We start from the raw sequence: 21,128 nt of genomic DNA, 5'->3' as shown, positions 1-21,128 counted from the left end.
CTTGTATTTCCGATTTCTAACTAAAATATCTATGAATGAGGAACGGAAGCGACTAGATTTAACCAATGTTATCTTGTTCACATAATTACAAACTTGCAAAACATACAGAAAATGATGAGGCGGTAGATTGAAAGAAGTGGAAATCTGAGAAAAAGATAAAGGAAAGCCAGAGGCCGTATCGTATAATTGGCTAACTAGTTTGAGGTCCCTTTCCAACCATAGATCATAAGCTGCGTGTTGTTGAGGGACAGAAAAAGCAGGATTACGATGTATGGGGAGGAAACGGGAAACCCATGGGGATACGCCTAATTTACGTCTGATCTCCCTCCATGTGATAAGGGTATCACGAATGAGTGGATTATATTTTAAGTGTGGAGGGAGTGAGTTAGGGTTTGAATGTAAAAGGGCTGCAAGATCAAAAGGATGGGCCATGGCAGATTCTATTTGCAGATTAGAATAGTTGGAGGATTTGGTCAGCCAATCTATACACACCCGTAAGATGCATGAGAGATTATATACTCTGATATTTGGAAGACCAATTCCCCCCTCACATCTAGGCAGATATAGCTTAGGCAGGGCAATGCGTGACCGACGTCCTTTCCAAATAAATGTAGAGAGCGCTTTGTTTAGTCTAAGAATGTCCGTATGTTTAAGTAGTAGAGGAATGGTCTGAAGAGGGTATAACAATTTCGGGAAGCTCACCATCTTGAAGAGGTGGGCTCTCCCTACAAGTGACAATGGTAACTCTTTCCATACCTCTAGTTCGCCTATAATTTTTTGAATTGTTGGTGAAAAATTGAGCGAGTAGAGGGAAGAGGCAAGTTTTCCAATTTTGATTCCTAAGTATGTAATATGATGAGGAGCAATTTTGAAATGAGAATTATGAGCCCATGAGGGAGTGCGTGCATGGAATAAGGGAAGGACTTCGCTTTTCGTGAAGTTAATACGAAGACCCGAACAGTGCCTGAAGGCTGTGAAAATATCCTGTATATAAGGCAGGTCATGAGTTGGGTTGGCAGTGAAAATTAAAATGTCATCGGCAAACAAGGCTAAACGTAGATCTTGTTGAGCTATTTGGACTCCGTGCAGCTGTGAGTGGAACAGAAGGAAGCGGGCTAAGGGTTCTAGGGCCAAATTGAAGAGCAAGGGGGATAGGGGGCACCCTTGTCTTGTTCCTTTATGCAGTTTAATGGGGGTAGATGTGTGTCCTGCAGCAACCACCTGTGCTGTAGGAGCTGAGTACATAGCTTGGATTACATGAGTGAAAGGGCCTGAGAAGCCAAATCTATGTAAAACCATCTGCAGCCACTGAAAGTTAACATTATCGAAGGCCTTTTCAGCATCAAGAGAGATTATCGCTAGATCTAGGTGAGGATTGATTTTAGCATGATTTAACACTGCTAGTACTTTGCGGATGTTTGAGGCAGCAGAGCATCCTTGTATGAAGCCCGCTTGAGAGGGATGAATGATGGAAGGTAAAACAATAGCTAAACGATTTGCGATAATTTTCGATAGAATTTTGGCATCTAAATTTAGAAGGGAGATCGGCCTATAGGAACCTGGGTCAGACGGATCTTTGTCTTTCTTTGCAATCAATTTTATATGTGCCTGAAAGGCAGACGGAAGATAGGCACCCCCTTCTTGTATAGAGCAGTAAACTGATTGCAGGGTAGGAGAAAGGGTTGTAACCATGAGTTTATAGAACTCAGAAGTGTATCCGTCTGGGCCAGGGGCTTTACCATTAGCTAGAGTTTTTATAGCGGATTGAATATCGGATTGAGATATAGGAGCATTAAGAGATTGGAGTGCTACGAGATCGATTTGAGGAAGAGCAATGCCGTCTAGAAAAGACAAAGCCTTTGATTGGTCAATAGGGTCGGGGCCATATAGTTTAGTGTAGAAACTTTCCAATATGGAAACAATTTCTTCAGGGGAGTGTTTCAATATACCCTGTGAGTCTTTGAGGGAGGTAAATTGTGTAGGAGTAAACGGTTTACGGCACAAGCGAGCCAGGAGTCTGCCCGGCTTGTTGCCAAACTTATGATACTGTAAGTCGAGATGTGATTGGTGCATGGATTCTTGTGCTGATGCCCATGTTTCGAATTGGTGTTTTGCCTCTAGCCAAGCTTTCCTGTGTTCATGTGTGTTGGAGTCAGCCAAATTTTTTTGCGTCTGTCGGAGTCGGTTACTAGCTTCTGTGTATTTTAGAGCGACCTTTTTCCTATACGCAGATGTAAAGGCGATGATTTTACCCCGTAAAACCGCCTTTCCTGTTTCCCAAAATAGGTTAGGATTGGATAAGTGAGCTGCATTGGTGATCTGGAAGTCTGCCCAAGTATCTTGGAGTTGACGTAACAGCTCCTGGTTATTTGCTAAGAAAGAAGGAAAGCGCCACGTTTTGTGAGATTGTGTGTTGTGGAGATAGTTGAGGGTTATGGATATGGGAGAATGGTCCGAAATAACTATGACATGTATATCTGAGGAAGATGCGTATTGCAAAGCAATAGAATTGCAAAAAAAATAGTCTATTCTGGAAAGCGAATGGTGCACCGGAGAAAAGAAGGTGAATTCCTTCCCATCTGGGTGGGCTAAACGCCAGATGTCTGTTAGTTGCATTGCTTCCGCAAATGTAGACAGTAGTGTGAGTGTTGATTGGGACTCCGCAAGTGGGCGGTGATTGTGTTCTAGTGATTTTGACTTATCTTCATAGGCATTCATAAGTGAGTTGAAGTCCCCTCCGACTACTAAAGGTAGATGTATGTAGGCGGACAGCTTTGATGACAGGTCCTGAAAAAACTGTTTTGACGGTGAGTTTGGAGCATAAATATTGGTGAGGACCAATGTTTGAGAGCCTACTTTGAGGTGTACCGCTAGGAATCTGCCTGCCTCATCAGTGTTTACCGAGATTATGTCAGGTGCGAGCTTTTTGTGAATCAGAATGAGCACACCTGCTTTATTATTGAGTGAGGGAGAACCTATAACGTGTCCTACCCAAAGTTTCTTCATACGAACAAAGTCAGATTGGCCTAAATGTGTTTCTTGGAGTAGTGCTACATCCGCCCTAAGTCGGCGGAGATGGCGGAGAATAGCCATTCGTTTATGAGGTGATCTTAAGCCCTTGACATTCCAAGAATAAATACGAATCATTAGGTCATATGATATGAGGTGAATACAGAGGTAGTGAACTTACAGTTTTGTAGGGTGGAGCCAGCTATCCGCCCATTACCACCCAATCTCTGATGAAGTATGGTCGACTCCCAGGGAAGGGGTGATTCTCCAGAAAAATGTAAGGAAGGAGAGCAGAAGAGGGGAGAAAGAGAGTGGAACATGGTGGCCCAACTGGGGCCTATCAGAAGAGCAAAACAAACAAAAAACCATAACAGTGTAATGGACTTCACATAAATCTGCATGCTGTCCCTGTACTGCGACCAGCGTGTCCGGGAAATAGCAGAGTAGTGATCTGCAGCAGTGACTCATTGGAGTTGTTGAGAGGGCAGGGGAGCATGACCCCCTTGCCTAAATGGCATCGCCAAAGGGAGAAGAGGCTCAACAAATCGAATGACCAGAGCGGAACTGTGGTCGAGGCAAGGCACAGAAAAGGGATGACACAGACAGTATATGTATATGCTATCAAACAAAATGAGAGGAAAGTACCACAGGACCAACTGACTTATTGCTTTCTAACAACTGGTATAGCTATCTGTGGACTGAAGATGATAGCTAAAGGCACAAGAAATTTACATTCAGTTAAACAAGGCAGGTGATCCAAGTCGTAAGGTAAACCGTATAGCGCCTGAGAGAGTGCGCCAGCTCAGGATTGGCGAGATTTAGAGGGAGCAAAGTTAGTACGTGGGCGTTTCGGTGGATCTTTGCGAGGGCTTCGCTGATCTCTAGGGCCCGAGTTGCGAGGGTGAGGAGACGGCACACCATCCGTAGCCATCAAAGAATCTTGTAAATATTGAGCAGCTTCTTCAGGGTGGATGAAAGATTTTGTATCACCCGAAGGTGTAGTAAAGCGGAGAGTAGCCGGATAAGCCAGGGTGAATTTGTAGCCCCTTTGGTGGAGCGTGGCACATATTTCCTGAAAGGCCTTACGTTTGCGGGATACTTCTTGCGAGTAATCGGCAAATAGGAGTAATTTGTGACCGTCTACTTGTAGGGATCGAGAATTGCGGAAAGAATTAAGAATAGCCACTCGATCAGCATAGTTGAGATACTTGACTATCACCGATCGCGGTGTACGGCGGTCATTTGAAGGCGGCCCCAGGCGATGAGCTCTCTCGACCTGACACAAAGTGGTTAGACCTAGAGCTGAGGGTATACGTGTGGAGCATAATTCTGGAAGCACCCCGGTGGAAAATGATTCTGGAAGGCCCACTATGCGCAGATTATTTCTGCGTGAGCGATTTTCTAAATCATCCAGCTTGTCCAGGATGGATTGGTGCGTACGATTGGTTTGAAGTGCACCTGAGCGCAGCGAGTGAACATCGTCCTCCAAATCTGACAGACGCTGTTCCACTTCAGTTAAACGTTTACTATGATCACCTATGTCTTTTCTGATCTGTTCAATGCCTGTGGCTACTGCATGATCCACAGCTTGTGTGATTGTGGGCAGTAGAATGGCAGCAACTGCTTGTGCAATCTGGTCATATATTTCTGTGGGACTACAGGTGCCAGGAGTAGAGGTCAGGGCTGGTATAACATGATCACTGTGTGCAGGGAGGGTGTGTACATCTGCACCAGCGTGTGTAACAGCCTCTGTGCCTGTGTCCATTGACATATTATGGGCGGCGGCCATCTTGGCTGCAGGAGGGGGAGAGCCGCATCCCTCTCCCCTCGTGGTGGGACCTGAGCTCTGCGGATTCAGCAGGAGGAATCGCTCCATGCCGAAGGGACCGAGGATCGTGCGGGGGGGCCAGTGGGGAGCTCCTGAAGCAGCTGACAGGAGTCCCCTGCGCAGAATGCCGGCTTTATATGCGGGGATCCCGGGAGCCGCGGGTCTCACCTCTTCACAGCATCAGCGCCGGAACCGGAAGTCCTGTTCTACCTTTAATCAAAGAGGTGTAATTGTATTGCGCTTACTAAAAAATACATTTTTTACTATACAATATTATAAACCACTGGGAACACAATTCCTCCCGAAGTTTCAAACCTGAATTTGACTGAGGACATAATCTCAGCCAGTGGAAATAAGTCTGCTTGTGTTTTTCCTATCATTTATTCAGATGTGACAAAATCTGTCCCCACTATGATTTTCTGTCATGGTCAGTGGTCAGGCTCAAAGACCAGTAACTATAGAAGTAAAGAGGCTCTCACCGACCAGCAGAATAAGTACATGAGCAGGTCACCCTGGCAGATGACCTGTGCTAAGTGGGGTCTAAGCACTGACCGGTCTTCTGTAGAGCTCTTGATAGTGGAGATGGATTTTGCAGAATGCTAGTGGCAGCACTGGGGTTTGGTAGCAGATATAGCAGGTAGGGATCAAGCAGAAGCAAAGTCAGTAAACAAGCATAAGATCAGTAATAAGTAGTTGCAGGTTGGGATAAAGTGGAAGCTTAGTTGGGGAATAAGCCAATGGTCAATAACAAATAGTTGCATGTTGGGTTTGAGCAGAGGCATAGTTGAGGAACCAGCCAGGGGTCGGTAAGCCATTGGATTACTTTTACAGCTCTTTTATCTGGCTCCCCAGTGCTATCGTGGAGCGTTGTAAGGATGCACCCTCAGGCATCCAGTTCCTTGGATACCATGAGCGGATCTGATGCTGTTCTTCCCTCTGTGTAACATCATAAACCATAAGCGATGAGAATTTTGTCATTTTCTTGTTTCGGTCTCATGTAAACAAGTCATTACAGGCTGGAACAAGCATATGATCTTGGTTGCTCAGATACTTTGTAGGCCAGAGGAGTGATATAGGGTCTAATAGACCCTACATCTCTCTATAAAGAGGACTTGTCATGGCCCATGCTATCATAAGAGTTGTTGATCATCCTCTCTGATAGCAATAAAAGAGTTTATAAAACCTTAAAGTTACAGTGTATTTTTTTATGAAATTAATATTTAAAAAAATAAAGAGCCCCTGTTCCCTCATTCTCATGCGCAAATGCACATGTAGGCTCTGCATGCATATGTAAACAGCGATTGCAAAACACATGTAAGGTATTGCCGGGAACATCAGAGTGAGGGAAATAGATTTAGTGCCAGACCTCCTCTGTAATGCTAAACTGGTAACCTGTTAAAGGCTTTTAAATTGTTGCCTATGGAGATTTGGCACTGCTCCACTGTTCCAGCCAATTCCCCTTTGATTCTGGAGATCAAAAGTAGTGCAGCAACCATCCCATTGTACAGTTTCTGTTATTTAGTTTCTATAAAAAAGAAGAATGTACAGAAACAGCATTTCTATAGCTATAATAGTTTTCTGCTAATCATTGAAGATATAGCTAGAGGCTTTGGTATCATTTAAATGCAATGTGTAATTGTTTTGTACTTAGTCACATGATTTCTTCATTATGATCAATATAAATAATTGTAATAAGATTTTGAACCAGCAGGTGGAGCTCAAGACACCTTTTTTCATTTTAAATGTGCAGCTTGTATTTTGATTACATAAACCTACTGTTTACAACATTCACTCAAACTAAAATGTACACACAAATAAGTGAAGCATCAAAAGCAATCCCTACAGCTTCAGTTAGACAAATTGTGCCTCGAAAAAAGTCAGCCTTTCTGGTCAGTCTATAGTGCCATGGGAATCCTTTGTCTTGTGTTAAATGTTTGTTTTTGTGACAAATGCAGTGTAGAAAGAAAGTTAAATTCCTTTTTTTCCAAACTAGGATTTTATCCCTGGTTACATCCAAGCTTCTGTCAAACCTCTATACAAAAATATGAAAGAATATCAGGCTCATTCTGCTTGGCTCCTCTTACAGTACTATTTAATAATCAATAAGTTGACTGCATACAGCAGTGTTTCCACCCAAGAACCAACCTTCCTTGACACGTTTCACCACTCCTGGCTTGCTTACATGGAATGGGTAGGTCAAGAAGAGAAGGAGGAAGAAGAATTTAACTGCATAGTTCTATCATTTCAAATATATAAAATAAATAAAAAACACATTAAAATTCATGCAAGTTAAAGTGGATTTCCACCCAAAAGTAGAATCTCCACTTGTTTGGCCCCTCCCTCTCTCCACTGCCATATCTGGCACCTTTTGAGGGGGAGGGAGGAGAAGGTACCTGGTTTTGACAGGTACCTGTTCTCACTTCTGGCTCAGTTCGCCACACAAAGTGAGCCGGACGTTTGGCCCCCTGCTTCCTCCTGCAGTCTCCTGCGAACTTTCACAGGTCCCAGAAGACTAACGGACTAATCAGGAGGCGCAGATCGACTTGCGAATGAGCAGTGGGCATCAGGCCACAAGCTGTCACAGCCTGGTGCCGACAGTTGAGATGCCGACACTGTGGAGGGGAGAAGGAGAGGAGAGATGGCGTGGGTGAGAACATCGCTGGACCCTGGGACAGGTAAGAGTGTGTTTATTAAAAGTCAGCAGCTACAGTTTTTGTAGCTGCTGACTTTTAATAAACACAAAAATGGCTGGAACTCCACTTTAATAAAATAAATAACATTACTCCATCTAGCATTTATATAGCTAACCTGTACTGCAAAGGTATTGCAGTACTAAACAAATAGCCAACAAAACAAACAAGCAACCAAAAATCTTTTACAAGGGACAGCAGAATATGTTCACAAGAATACTACCTAACCCATAAGGGGTTAAGACCCTTGCATTGCAATGTGGAGCCAATAGCCCAGGAAAACAGACACACATCTATTGAGAAACATACAGACTGCATGGGCAATTTGCTTCCTATTGCAGTGCAAGAGTCTTAACCCCTTATGGGATAGTTAGCATTCTTGTGAACATATTGTGCTGTCCCTTGTAAAGGATTGTTGATTGTTTGTTTATTTTGTTGGCTATTTGTTTTGTACTGCAATACCTTTGCAGTACAGGTAAGCTATATAAATGCTAGATGGGATGCCATTTCTTTTTTTTTTTAACTTGTATTATTATTTTTTATTATTATACAGTATTTATAAAGCGCCAATAGTTCGCTCAGCGCTGTACATTACAAAGGGGGCAGAACATGTGACAGAACAATACCAATACAATGCAAAACATGAGGGGATCGAGGGCCCTGCTCTTTCGAGCTTACAATCTAGGACTTGTATGAATTATGTGTTTTGTTTTATTGTATAAATTTGAATTGATAGAATTATGCAATTGATTATATATGTTGGATGGCAGTTTAGTAATGGGATTCGGCACTAGATAAATTGCCTGGATTTAACAGGGTGTTATTGAGCATAATAGTGAGAGCAGAAGTTTTCTATTTATACAGCCTCTTAGTTTGAAACCACATCCTTTGATAAAGTCACATGGTTAAACATGTCTGGGAGTGACGTCAGACCAGAACTGGAAATGATGTCAGACCAGAACCGGAAGTGTCCATTTTGCAATCTGGAATTAAGGTTTTAGTTATTTTGCATTGCCTTATACATGTGATCACCTTTTTTTTTAAATAAATAAAGTATTTTATGAATATTCTGCACTATACTCTTTGCTTTGATATATCTTTTGGATAAGGGTATGCTGTAAACCATATTGTGGAGGCTGTGGTAAATCGGAAGAAAGGGAAGATTGTTTTTTTACATGAGCTTTTTAGCCCAAGCAAGTGAGGGCAAATATTTTTGGGTAAGAGTATTATGACTTGTATGATGTGGCACATGGTGAGACAAACACATGGTGATTGTTGGATTGTTGCATTTGAAGATCACAAATAAATGTGAGCACAATTGTTTATTTATTCATACTGTTTGTGTTTAGTATACTACTCTATAAAGTTTTATTTTTTTGGGGCACTAACTGAAAAAATGGAAGTGATGAATACTAGAGTCTAAGATTTTGCCTGGGACTTTAGGACAAAGGAATTTGGTAAGAATATGTTGGCTGGTGGGATAAGGTACCTGGTGTAGAAACCACATAATAAATGAATAATGCAATTGTTGCACCTATTGGCTCAAAAAGTGTGAGCACAATCACCTATCAGTACATTGTGGTCTGCTTTAGAATGTATTATATTATATGATTCTGTGTTTTGCCTTTTTTTGTGTTTTTTTATATAACATGTGGAGGGGAAGAACACAGTGTGAAAAGAAGGAAATACAGACACTTGGATTGTGATACAAAGTTTCATTTGACCCTCACACACATTAAGGGTCACAAGATTTAGTGACGATTAGAAATAACTTTTTAGAGGAAGAATAGGACTGATGATATGGGACTGTATTATTGGGTTAATATGGAAGTGTTACCTATACCTATTATTTAAATTTATATGTCTGTTTTATAACTGTCAGTTTATTTAATCTTGTTTTGGTTTACAAAACCAATGTATACCCTTTAAAAACATTTTTTTACACTTTATATACTGTTGTATGTGTACATGTTTGGTTAGAATTATTTCTCATCTGCAGAGCATTTTGATTTTGATTAGTTCACTACAATAACTTTAAGATAATTTCCTAAAGATGTTTGAGATAACAATAGTTTGGTTACTAAAAAAAAATGTGAGAGAGGCTTTGTCTTAAATAATTAATTTACTTTCAGAATGCATCAAATCCTGAATTGCATGTTACAGAGGCTCAGCTCAAGGAGAGTTCAGCTGCCAATGATTTTTTTTTGGCTGTGTCTCTTCTAGGCCTCCTGACATCAGCTATCTCCTCATTTACCCTTGGATCTAATACACTCTTAAGCTTTTGAAATTTTATTGAGAGAAATAATAACAATGTATATAACAATTTCTTTTATAATGAAGAGGGATTGAATCACAAATATATATAAATAGCTTTCTTTTTTGGTGGTAAACAAAAGCAAAAAACAGGGCGCACTCTTTTCGTGCATTACTGTGGTGAAACACGAGTTTATTTGAAAGCATATAAATGCATACTCACAAACCAAAAGGGGGATAAAAACAGGGATAAAGAGTCCGTGATGTCAGTCCAAAGTGATGGTAGACCCTTGGTGAGGTAGGCTAACACGTTTAAGGAGATGTACTCCCTTCTTCAGAGCTCTGAAGAAGGGAGTACGTCTCCTGAAACATGTTAGCCTACCTCACCAAGGGTCTACCATCACTTTGGACTGACATCACAGACTCTTTATCCCTGTTTTTATCCCCCTTTTGGTTTTTGAGTATGCATTTATATGCTTTCAAATAAACTCGTGTTTCACCACGGTAATGCACGAAGAGAGTGCGCCCTGTTTCGCTTTTGTTTACCAGTGTCAAGATTTCCAGAGCTTCTAAGGGCTGTACCTCAATGAAGGACAGTTACAGTAATCCCAGTCAGTATGAAGATTTGAGCGCTGGTTTTGTTTGTTCATTTGGATTTCTTCTTTGGTGGGTTTAATTGGGAATTTCTGGTTGGTTTATAAACATAGGCTGGCAATTAAGTGATGCAAGAACACTATGGTACTCTAAAGCAGATTAAAACATAATTTTTAAAACATATTTCTACACAACTGGGTAACCCTCTGTAAGTAGGCATGCAATGTAAGGATAAAAAGCCATCAGTTGGTAGACTATTCTCTTGATTTTTTGTACAGTGAATGCTCTCACTCCAAATACACACTACATAGTGCTCAGAGAATCATACAGCCCCACATTTAAGTGTTCTGGGGGGCTCCTTTGAGGTCCTGCAGGCACCATTTGTTTTATATGGAAAAATTCAAGATGCATTGAAGTATGTATCACCTTCATATCTCCCTGCATCTTATATAAAGTTTATTGGAGCTTCCTCAGACTACCAATGATGCAGCACACATACACCAGCGAGCGGGTCCAGCATGCAGGTGCTGGCTTTTCACTGGAGCTTCTTCTTTCTCATAGGAACCTACTATAATGAAAGTCAAATGATGTTCTTTATCCATTTAAATGTATCACGCTTTAAACACATTCCCGTGCCCTGTCTGTTTTGACTTGAGGTCATATGTTGATAACAATTACAGTAAAATAAGGCAAGGATAAACTTCATGAATAAGAAGGCTATGTTTATATTTTAATAAGATACGTACTTAAAAAGTTCATTACGTGATATTGCCCTGTTTGTCTGAGGGTCAACAGCATAAATCATCAGGTCACACTGGGTATAGTCCTCTTCAGAGAAGCCGTCTCCATATCTTCTGGCACCAATAGATTCTACTACAACTGCAGCTCCTGGAATTTGGTCCTGAACATAACCCTCTAAAATGCTACCAGACATGAAAAAGAACAAGCAAAAAATGTTATTCCTCATACACAGAAAAATATTTTTATTTATTAGTTTTTAAAAAATAGTACATAATAATCTTTTGGAATAACCTATTTTGCATAAAATATTACCCTACGTATATTATACAGCATACCTATTACTACTTTTCAACCTGTAACTGTACATATCTTGCTTTTACATGTGTGTTTTTTTTCCTGAACAAATGAAATACATTTTGCCTGGCAGAGTAGTTTCAGTATTTCACCACAGCTTCATAACACAAGAATGCCATTATAAAACTTTAGAAAATCAGCTTAACCACTTCAATACCTGACACTTTTACCCCCTTCGTGCCCAGGTAAATTTTCAGATTTCATTGTTGTTTCACTTTGCATGACAATTGTACGGTCATGCAACACTGTACCCATAGAACATTTTTATTTTTTTCACACAAATAGAGCTTTCCTTTGGTGGTATTTAATCACCACTGAGTTTTTATTTTTTGGCTAAATAAACAAATAAATCCCTGAAACTTTTGAAAAAAAACACAACGCATTTTTTTTGTTTCTGTTAGAAAAATAACATTCCTTCATCAATTTAGGTCAAAATGTATTCTAAATACATTTCTTTGGTGAAAATACCCCAAATTAGTGTATATTATTTAGTCTGTAGGAAAGTTATAGAGTCCACAAACCATGGTGTATATATCTGACAATCGATCAATCCTGATGTACTGACGTCCCATATCATTTCTTGAGGCCTGAAAATGGGAAGATAGTACATATGTCCCCCAAAATACCCATTTTTGGAAAATAGACAGTCCAAGGTATTTAGTAAGAGGCATGGTGAGTTTTTTTTGGAGGTTGTAATTTTTTTGTTACAATTTTTTGGAAACTGTAAAAATTAAAAAAAAGAAATAAGTCACAATTTTGTTTCTACATATTGTCACCAGTCCAGTATAGTGTTATTATATAACTAGTGGGGTGGTGATCAAGGACACTGACCTGACTGGTGACAGTATGTAAAAAAAATAAATAATTTAATTTTGTTTTTCAAATTTTTCAATTTATTTTTATTTTTTATTACATTCTTTTTTCTTTGTTTTACTATTTTTTTTCAACACACTGTGATCAAAGCAATATGATGTTACTATAGTAACATTTAACTACTCTGGGCAAGTGAGCAGGATTTTCCTTTTTTCTTTACACATTATGATTGCTAATATCAATATATTTCATTGATATTTGCAATCATTGTTACTGAATGAAACTGATTCATTCACTTTTTGTTGTGATTAGCTGTGATTTGGAAAAGCTCATCACATGATACAGATGGGCTATGATTGGCCCTGTCTGTACCATGTGACTGCTTTGACCAATCACAGCTAACACAATTGTATACAATGGATGGCATGACAGGAAGCCATCCATTGTATACAATTGACATGTGATCTGCTGTGATTGGTCACAGCGGTCACATGACACTGGCAATGGGCCCTCTGATATGTCATCAGATTGCACCGCTGCACGGCCCCGCGACCGTGTGAGTGGCTCCTTTTGACAGGACATCATATGACGCCCAGTCACAAGGAGGAGTGCACCGCCCAGCCATCAATCTGCGGGAAGACCCTAAAATTCCTGTGTCAGCCTCCATCTATGTACCATCGATTTAAATTTTGAAAAAGCTTTTTAAGCTGCACCCTTTTGATGTAATTCCCCTTTGTTTTATTTTACAACTTCATCCATATCAAGACTGGATTGGAAGGTGTTAATGTAGTTCTAAAGCCTCAAGGTTTTTTTTTTCTTAATGCATTCTATGCATTAAGGTAAAAAGGTTCTTTGTTACAGACTTGCCCTTCACCTCTTTTATACTTACCTGAGCCCCATCGCGATACCTGAGCCCACTCCTGTCAATCAACTCCAGTGACGAGGGAGCCAATGTCTGTGTCAATGGACTCAGCAGCAGTACATGGAAGCAATCCCGCATGAGCGCCCCCATGGAAATCGTCTTCCTATTTGTGGCACCAGCAAGAGGGGAAGAGCTAGGAGCACCAGTGGGGAACCCGAGAAAAGAAGGATCAAGGCCATTCTGTGCAATTCTATTGCACAGAGCAGGTAAGTATAGACATATTTTTTATTTTTAAAAAAATCGTTAACAACCACTTTAACATCAATTTGTTTTATTTTTTTACAAACTAATTAAAAAACAATTATTCCATGGCAGAGGTAGGTGACATTAACATTTCATATGCACATTTAAAATATCTGCACATAATTCCTGAGCATGGGGACTTTCCCATGACACTCTTTCATAGTGGAGCAAGCAACACATGTCCACTTCAGTTGTGACACTAAATGCAGCTTGAAACTAATAGAAATGCAGGGTCCAGTTTCTACTCTATCCACATCACCCCTGCAGTCCACCATTTCATTACAGGTGCACTCTCGTTTGGTCACTATAAGGATAGTAATAGAAATTATGTAAATAACAACAAAAAGACATATCCTATCATGACAACTCCATGCTGAAAAAATAATATAAGCTATGTAAAAAAAAACAAACAGTTTCTCTGCAACAAATCCTAAAATTTAGATTCTTCCATATTTACAATTTCCCTAAGTAGCAATTTTACAAATTCTCTCTTTATTGAATTAGATTAACAAGGTAAAACAAAATGAACAGCACAGGGCTGAGACAAACCGCTTGTAATATTAATAGATAACTTATAATAAAACAAGACGCTTTGTATACTGTAAGATGCAAAGAACCTTAAATTGTGCATCAAAACACGAAAAGCCTTTTGCTTTAAACAGCAGCCATTTAATGTGCAAGATTGTAGGATTTAAATTATTAAATATTCTGCTCTAGTCATCAGATTGAGAATAACTGACTAGCACAGTATTTCATTATAACTTTTGAGCAATAATTTTTGCTCTGCCATGGTTATGCCATGTATTGCTTTTGACATGATTCAGGGATAATTAGACAATGAAGTTAGTAGCAAAGCAAAATATCTGCATATGTCTAAAAAATATTACTCTATAGTATGGGTGCTAACTCCAGCTCTCTAACCATTGCTGGATCACTTTTTACCTCTACCACAGTGATTTTGCATGCACTGTTATTTGGTTGCCCCTAGGAAATTGTATCCCTTACACAGATGAGACCAGCCTATTTTTTTATAACGTGAATTGCCCCTGAGTTTTTGATATGGTATCAGATCAGGGGCGGACTGGCCATTTGGAAACTCGGGCACTGACCGAGAGCACGGGGTCAGTAGGGGGCCCCATGAGATGCCCCTGGTACCTTTTTCATAGGCTATTTTGAGTTTGGGCAAGGACACAGGGGCCCCATGATCCCCTATTGCCCGGGGGCCCCATGAGTTGTCAGTCTGCCCCATATCGGATCCATGGTTTTCATTTCAAATTATTGACCTAACCAAATTAATTGCTTCTCATACTCTTCCTTAATTTGCATCATCATTGATCTTCTGCGTTGTTCAAAATTATTTTTGAATGTATTATTTATTTTTATCTGTCATTTCTCCCACATTCAGAATTAGGAGACATGTTTATATACAACATCATGGAACAGAGAGGTGGACATCCTAATAAAATTGGAAATCAACTGGATATATAAATGTCACCAGTCGCACCGCTGCAATTTAAAATTGCACAATTTGTGTGCAATTTCACCACAATTTCAGGTGCGATTTCAGAAGGTTTTATTGCGACTGGTGAAGATTTTCAATGATTTCTTGCAATTAGCAGTGTGATGTCCATTATATCCTATATATGTAAAATCGCAACAAAACTACAGAAAAAGTAAATGCAGGAAATACTTTATAAATCATGCTACAGTAAATCATAAATGTTAAGACACTAACATTCACATTCATTAGATGCGATTTCAGCTGCAATTTTAGTTCCCAAATCGCACCTGAAACCGCAACTGTATTACTGGGCACTAAAGGCCAAATCACAGCCAAATATTTTTATTTTATTTATTTTTGGTTTTTTTGCTATGTATGTGTGTCATGTGCAGGCTAATTTCCCCTGTAAGGACAGTAAGGGCTCGTTCACACTTGACTGTTTTTTCAGCTCTTCTCAAACGCCCCTATAGCGTTTGACAAGAGTTGGTCCGGCGTTTGCGGAGAATTTTTTAATGCTCCGCAAATGCCAGTTGCTAGGCGTTTGCAAAGCGTTAAAAATGCCCCACAAACGCCTATAATGAAGTTTGAATGGTGTTAACGCTCCGCAAATGCATTGCAACTGCACCACAAACGCCGGCCGGGCGTTTGCGGAGCGGCACCATAGACTTGAATAGGAAGCTTCAAATCCTCCTGACTCGACCAGAGGCATCTGTTTTCCTGCGACGCTAACGCTTCCGTGTGAACAGCACAATGTGCTGCAATGTGCAGAATTTTCACAGGCGTTTTGGAAGCGGTAAAAACGCTTCCCAAATGCCTGTCTGCCGCTTGCAAACAAGGCTAGTGTGAATGTAGCCTTAGTGATGAAAAATGTCTCCAACAGGGTCACAGACAAAAAAAAGCACATTCTTAGCAGAGTAGGGAAGGTTTAAAACTTCTGAAAATGTTTTTATTTCTGTCCCAGTGAAAACTGCCCTCCCCATTTCTTATACATGTATCATATGGACAAGAAACACTTCCCATCTGTAAATGAGAATTTTTGGGTTATCCCAACATAGAGCAGCTATAACTGATACGAAGAAAGCTGTAATGTTGATGCTTTATAAAACCGTAGCTGAATATCTATTGTTGGATTGCCTTAGATCAGTGGTCTCCAAACTGTGGCCCTTTGCTTGCCTTTATCCAGCCTTTGGGGCAATATCCCTCCCACTCCAAAGTGGGGTGTAATTTTTGCCACTATTACCAACAACGGGGCACTATTCCTTCCACTGACACCAAGGATGCAGAACTGTTCCCCTTACTAACACCAAATACTCTACCTGATACTAAAGATGGTTCATTGTTTATTCTCACTGATGCCAGGACATTTTCTACTCCAAGTGACCATGATCCAGCCCCCTGTAGCATTATGGATAGTAAACTGGCCCTTTGTTTAAAAAGTTTGGAGACCCCTGCCTTAGTTGCATGGTTAACTGTCTATTTCTGGTCCTACAGTTGGACTACTGTGAATTTCTTTAGTAGATTACCACTAACATCAGTGGTTCTGATTTACTAAAACAAGCATTTCCTTTGAAAACTGTAGGCTTACCAGTAGTAAATAATATAAATCTGTGCTCACTTTAAATGCTCTTTTTTTGGCATGATAAATTGATAGCTATGTTATCCTGTGCTTCTGAGAGACTTTGGGAGAGTGCAAAATCTGGTGCAGCTGTGCATAGTAGCCAATCAGTTACTAACTTCAGCTTGTTTAATTAAGCCTTGACATAAACACCTGGAAGCTGATTAGTTTCAATGCAGAGCGGCACCAGATTTTGCACTCTCCAGTTTAGTAAATTAACCCCTTTGAGCTCAATGAATTAGTACTGATGCCTCTGATGCATCTTCAAGTGATATTTAAAAGGATAAGTTCACCTTTATGAACAAAAAATAAATACATATATTTATGCAAGAAACATGCGCATTTATTATTCTTTCACAGGAGCCTGCAGAGCATTGCATCCACAATCAGTGGATCGTAGGTGCAATGTTAGGCTTCTGCACACTTTTCTTACTACATTCCTGTGCCCATACTTCTGTATAGGCTGTCAGTCTAAGAGCTGTAGGAAGTATGAGTGGACTGTGAACATTTATTTATTACAGGTACTTATATAGCGCCTTCAATTTACACAGCGCTTTACATATATATTGTACATTCACATCAGTCCCTAACCCTCAAGGGGTGTACAATATGAAGTCCCTAACTTACATTCATACATACACATACTAAAGCCAATTTAGACAGGATCCATTTAACCTACCAGCATATCTTTGGAATGTGGGAGAAAACTGGAGTACCTGGAGGAAACCCCCACAGGCACAGGGAGAACATGCAAACTGCAGGCAGGTGCTGCCATGGTTGAGATTCGAACCAGCGACCCTAGTACTGCCAGGCGTAAGTGCTAACAATTTAGCCACTGGGCTGCAAGTGCTGCTTATCTTGCTCGCAGTACATTGAAACTACACGTCTGTCTCCCACAGTGGCTTTATTCATTCACAACTCCACCCGCACAACTGTGCTGATTTCAAATGTGACATTGGCTATTGGCTGTGGGGGATAGGAACCCCTGCCTGTTGTCATGGGGGGGGGGAGCTAAGGAGGAGAGGGGGTCTGCTTAAACATGTTACTACATTGTTTTCTCTTTGAAACATTGTTTAAAACATACATTCATTTTTTTGTGCATATTGTGGTACAGATCAAGAGAGACCTTTATAGCTTTTATTACTGTAAAGAGTGTGGGCCACCTATGTACAGCAGAAGAATTGTTGTATTTTGGTTTTTATTTTGTTTGCATTAATAAGGGAAGGTTTTGTTTTATCTCTTTTTGGTATTTGTATATGATCATTTATGTGTCTTCAGTACTAAATCTATATATGCTCTGAACAACAGCATTGCTTGTAAATACAAATAGAAATATAATGACAAGTGCAACCATAAAAAACAGAAAATCCTGTGCAGGTACTTGCATTACCCCATATTTCTATCATCTAGTGCTTTTTTTTTTTTAAAAACCACAATTGTAAATGTATTTATACTGTATTTGAGCAATCTAGTTGTATATTATAGCATAACATTTATTTTTCTCTCTGAGTTTTAGGAATTTCATGACTGGTTTAGCAGTATATTCCCGATGTACGGTAACAGCATTGCTCTTGTATATAAAAAACAATTACATTCACAGTCAGTGTCAAACTCTAATACAGAACGTGCTTCACTGTATTACACCTCTTGCATCTTCAAAAAAGAACAGAAATATAAATGCTGCAGGTGCTATATTGGGTTTGTTCTTAATTTTTTTAAATATTTATTAACAAGATGTGAATGTAATTGTTATGCGCAGTTCAGAAGGGATGGAATTTGATGCATATGATTAATGACAGGCAGAGAAGACTAATTTAAGATGTGCACCCAACAAGGAGAAAGAAGCTCTTCTCTGTATGATAACAGCTTCATTCACCTCTAAGCATTTCCCAGAAGAACAATACAACTACAGCAGTCTGCTACTGCAGGGAAAATGCAGCAAATACAGAACTGTCGTACAGATCAATGAGGCCCATCCATATTTCTGTGATGCCATGCTGTATGTTTAAGAAAACATATTCTGCATGGATTTTACTGCAGCGACAAATGTTTTTGAGAACACAGAAAAGAACAGGGACATACAGGACACGGATATGTTAATATGCCTAATAAATGCATGTCAGTGTACATAAACACAGGACACATGCCTTGTTAACTACACACACAATTGCATGCATTTCTGAAATGCAAAGCGTGAATCCAGCCATGCAATACATGGTAGAGGCATTTTGTATCAGCAAGAAGCTCTGTGGGCTACAGAGAACAATGTGATCTACAGTGAACATAGGAGGTGGTGTAGCTGCTACATTATTTAAAGGGTAAGTTCGCCTTTGGGAACATGTTACATGTTCCACCCATTTTTAGGGTGGAACATGTAACATGTTCTCATAGCTGCAGTCAACACTGCCCGGTTCTGAGGCTAATTTCGTGCAGATAAGACTCTAAGTGAGTTGAATTACCACCTTAATCAGCCACAGAACCTGTGTAATTAATATGTGTTCAGTTTTAAAGGGATGAGGTGGCAACCCTACGCCCACTCCCCCCTCCTTCTGACAGATAGTATGGGGAGAAGTCTCCCTGTGCCAGGGGCAGACTGACAACTCACGGGGCCCCCGGGCAATAGGGGATCATGGGGCCCCTGTGTCCTTGCCCAAACTCAAAAAAGCCTATGAAAAAGGTACCAGGGGCATCTCATGGGGCCCCCTACTGACCCCAGGCCCTCGGGCAGTGCCCGAGTTTCCAAATGGTCAGTCTGCCCCTGTCCTGTACAGTTGGTCATATTTGAAAACAGTCCAGCCGTGCGAGACTCCACTCACACGGCATCATCATTCATTCACGGACTTCCGTGAATGAATAAACTGCAAGTCCCTACAGCCTTAGCGGCTGTCGGCTTGTAGTTTTCAATGAACCATTATGGCACTGTGAAGCGCTGCGGTAGTTCAGTGAAGCTTCCTGTCAGAATATCTATTTGACTGTACATCCCGTATGAGCAATCAGATATTCTGACAGGTCTGCAGGAGACCTGCATGGCATCAGCAATCTACTGATCACTGGTGCAATGCTTTCCAGGCTCCTGTAGACGAAAATAGTAAATGCACATTTTTTTTTACCTACAAAAAAATGTGCATTTATTATTTTTGTCTAAAAGGTGAACTTATCCTTTAATGATGAGACTTCTAGAGTCATTCAATCCAAATCAAGGACAGATATGCAATAGAAAGTTTTATTACGGTAATTATTAAGTATTTGTGGGGATCCCCACTACCATGGTTTCACTGTAAATCCCTGGGATTTGTGAATCTCAAATGTTTGGCCAAAATTTTATAGGTTCACTGCCAGAGATAAAGACCAACCTATAATGCAGAGCATGGCCTATGCCCCTGGTCAAACAGGTCAAGCAAGAGAAACATTTCTGGGAATAGATAACCCAGCCACCGTTCTACAAAAAAGAAGTGCTCCCAGCAGCCAGTTTTGCTAGAATGTGTTAAAACTGTAAAGGAGAGGTGACAACTCTGTGTAGTGTGAGACTTTTTTTTTCATTTATTTCATTTTGATTTCTTATGCCTTTGACAACAGCTTGCTCATTAGCCTTACAAATTAACTGAATAAAATGGCAAGATTTTCACTCTATAGACTTCAATGTGGTTTATCTCAAAATTTGCAAACTGAACACAGATTTACTCATCCCTGGCGCTCACATGTTGCAGACAGAGCTTTCTTAAACACAGAACCTAAGTCAAAATCACATTGAATAGTTAATTGTAAAAAAAAATAAAATAAAGTGCTCTAAAATTAATTTGTGCTCTGTATATAGTTAAAAATAATTATTTTTCTCTTTTGCCTTCTAGAGGCACATATGAGGGCATACATCAGTTGCTAAATATATGCAGAACATATGCAGTGGAGGGAGCAAGCATGAGAATGTCTATGTTAATAAATTGCATTGACCTGCAGGTTAGAATTTATATTAAACAAAAAACTGACTGCACATGTATAAGTAGTAATAATCTGTAACATAATATTTTTAATAAGTAGTGCCCGCTTCAGTCCAGAAACACACTGTCTTAAACTCTATATAAATCACATAAACATCAAAATTCAGTATCATTAAAACCTCACTATTTCAACCTAGGTTCTATGCAGTCACTGTGCTTTATCATTTCAAACTGCCACCATCGGCTCTTTGAACAGTTACTCCCCAAATCTTCAGGCCATATTTCCATCTAGATTCATACTGGCATGTGGTGGTACCTTGCCAGAGGGGACCATCTCAAAAAGCCTCTTGTCCCCATGTTGATAAGGACAAGGGTCTCTTCCCCACAACCCTTGCCCAGTTTCTGTGGAGGTTTGCAGATGGGCAGGAATTAATGGAATATGGAAACCCTCTTTAATAATAAGGGGGCACCCAGACATCCCCCTCATGTGAATGAGTGTCGGGTACATAGTACCCCTACTCATTCACAAAAAAAATGTTGGTAAGCTAGAAGTAAAGACTCCAAAACATTTGACAAGTTCTTTATTAAAACAAAAACAAAAAAATCCCCCAAAAGGTTCCTCAATGTAAA

The 21,128-nt window shown here is 40.1% G+C and overlaps 1 protein-coding gene across 1 annotated transcript in view; it reads right to left on the bottom strand.

Moving 5' to 3' along the window:
* The window catches only part of LOC149457718 (uncharacterized), a gene marked incomplete at its 5' end in the record, with an annotated part of 276,029 nt that overhangs the window by 88,376 nt on the left and 166,525 nt on the right, over positions 1–21,128 (bottom strand). Inside the window, one exon of the mRNA XM_089683111.1 lies at positions 11,121–11,297. Coding sequence (XP_089539237.1) covers positions 11,121–11,297 — 177 coding nt within the window. The remainder of the gene's footprint in view (positions 1–11,120; positions 11,298–21,128) is intronic.

This window comes from Staurois parvus, unplaced genomic scaffold, assembly GCF_062004578.1.
Source record: "Staurois parvus isolate SC_StPar_1 unplaced genomic scaffold, SC_StPar_1.0 ptg000303l, whole genome shotgun sequence".
Classification (NCBI taxonomy): Eukaryota; Metazoa; Chordata; class Amphibia; order Anura; family Ranidae; genus Staurois; species Staurois parvus.
Note: the sequence above shows the minus strand (reverse complement) of the source record. Positions and strands in the feature narration are given on the sequence as shown.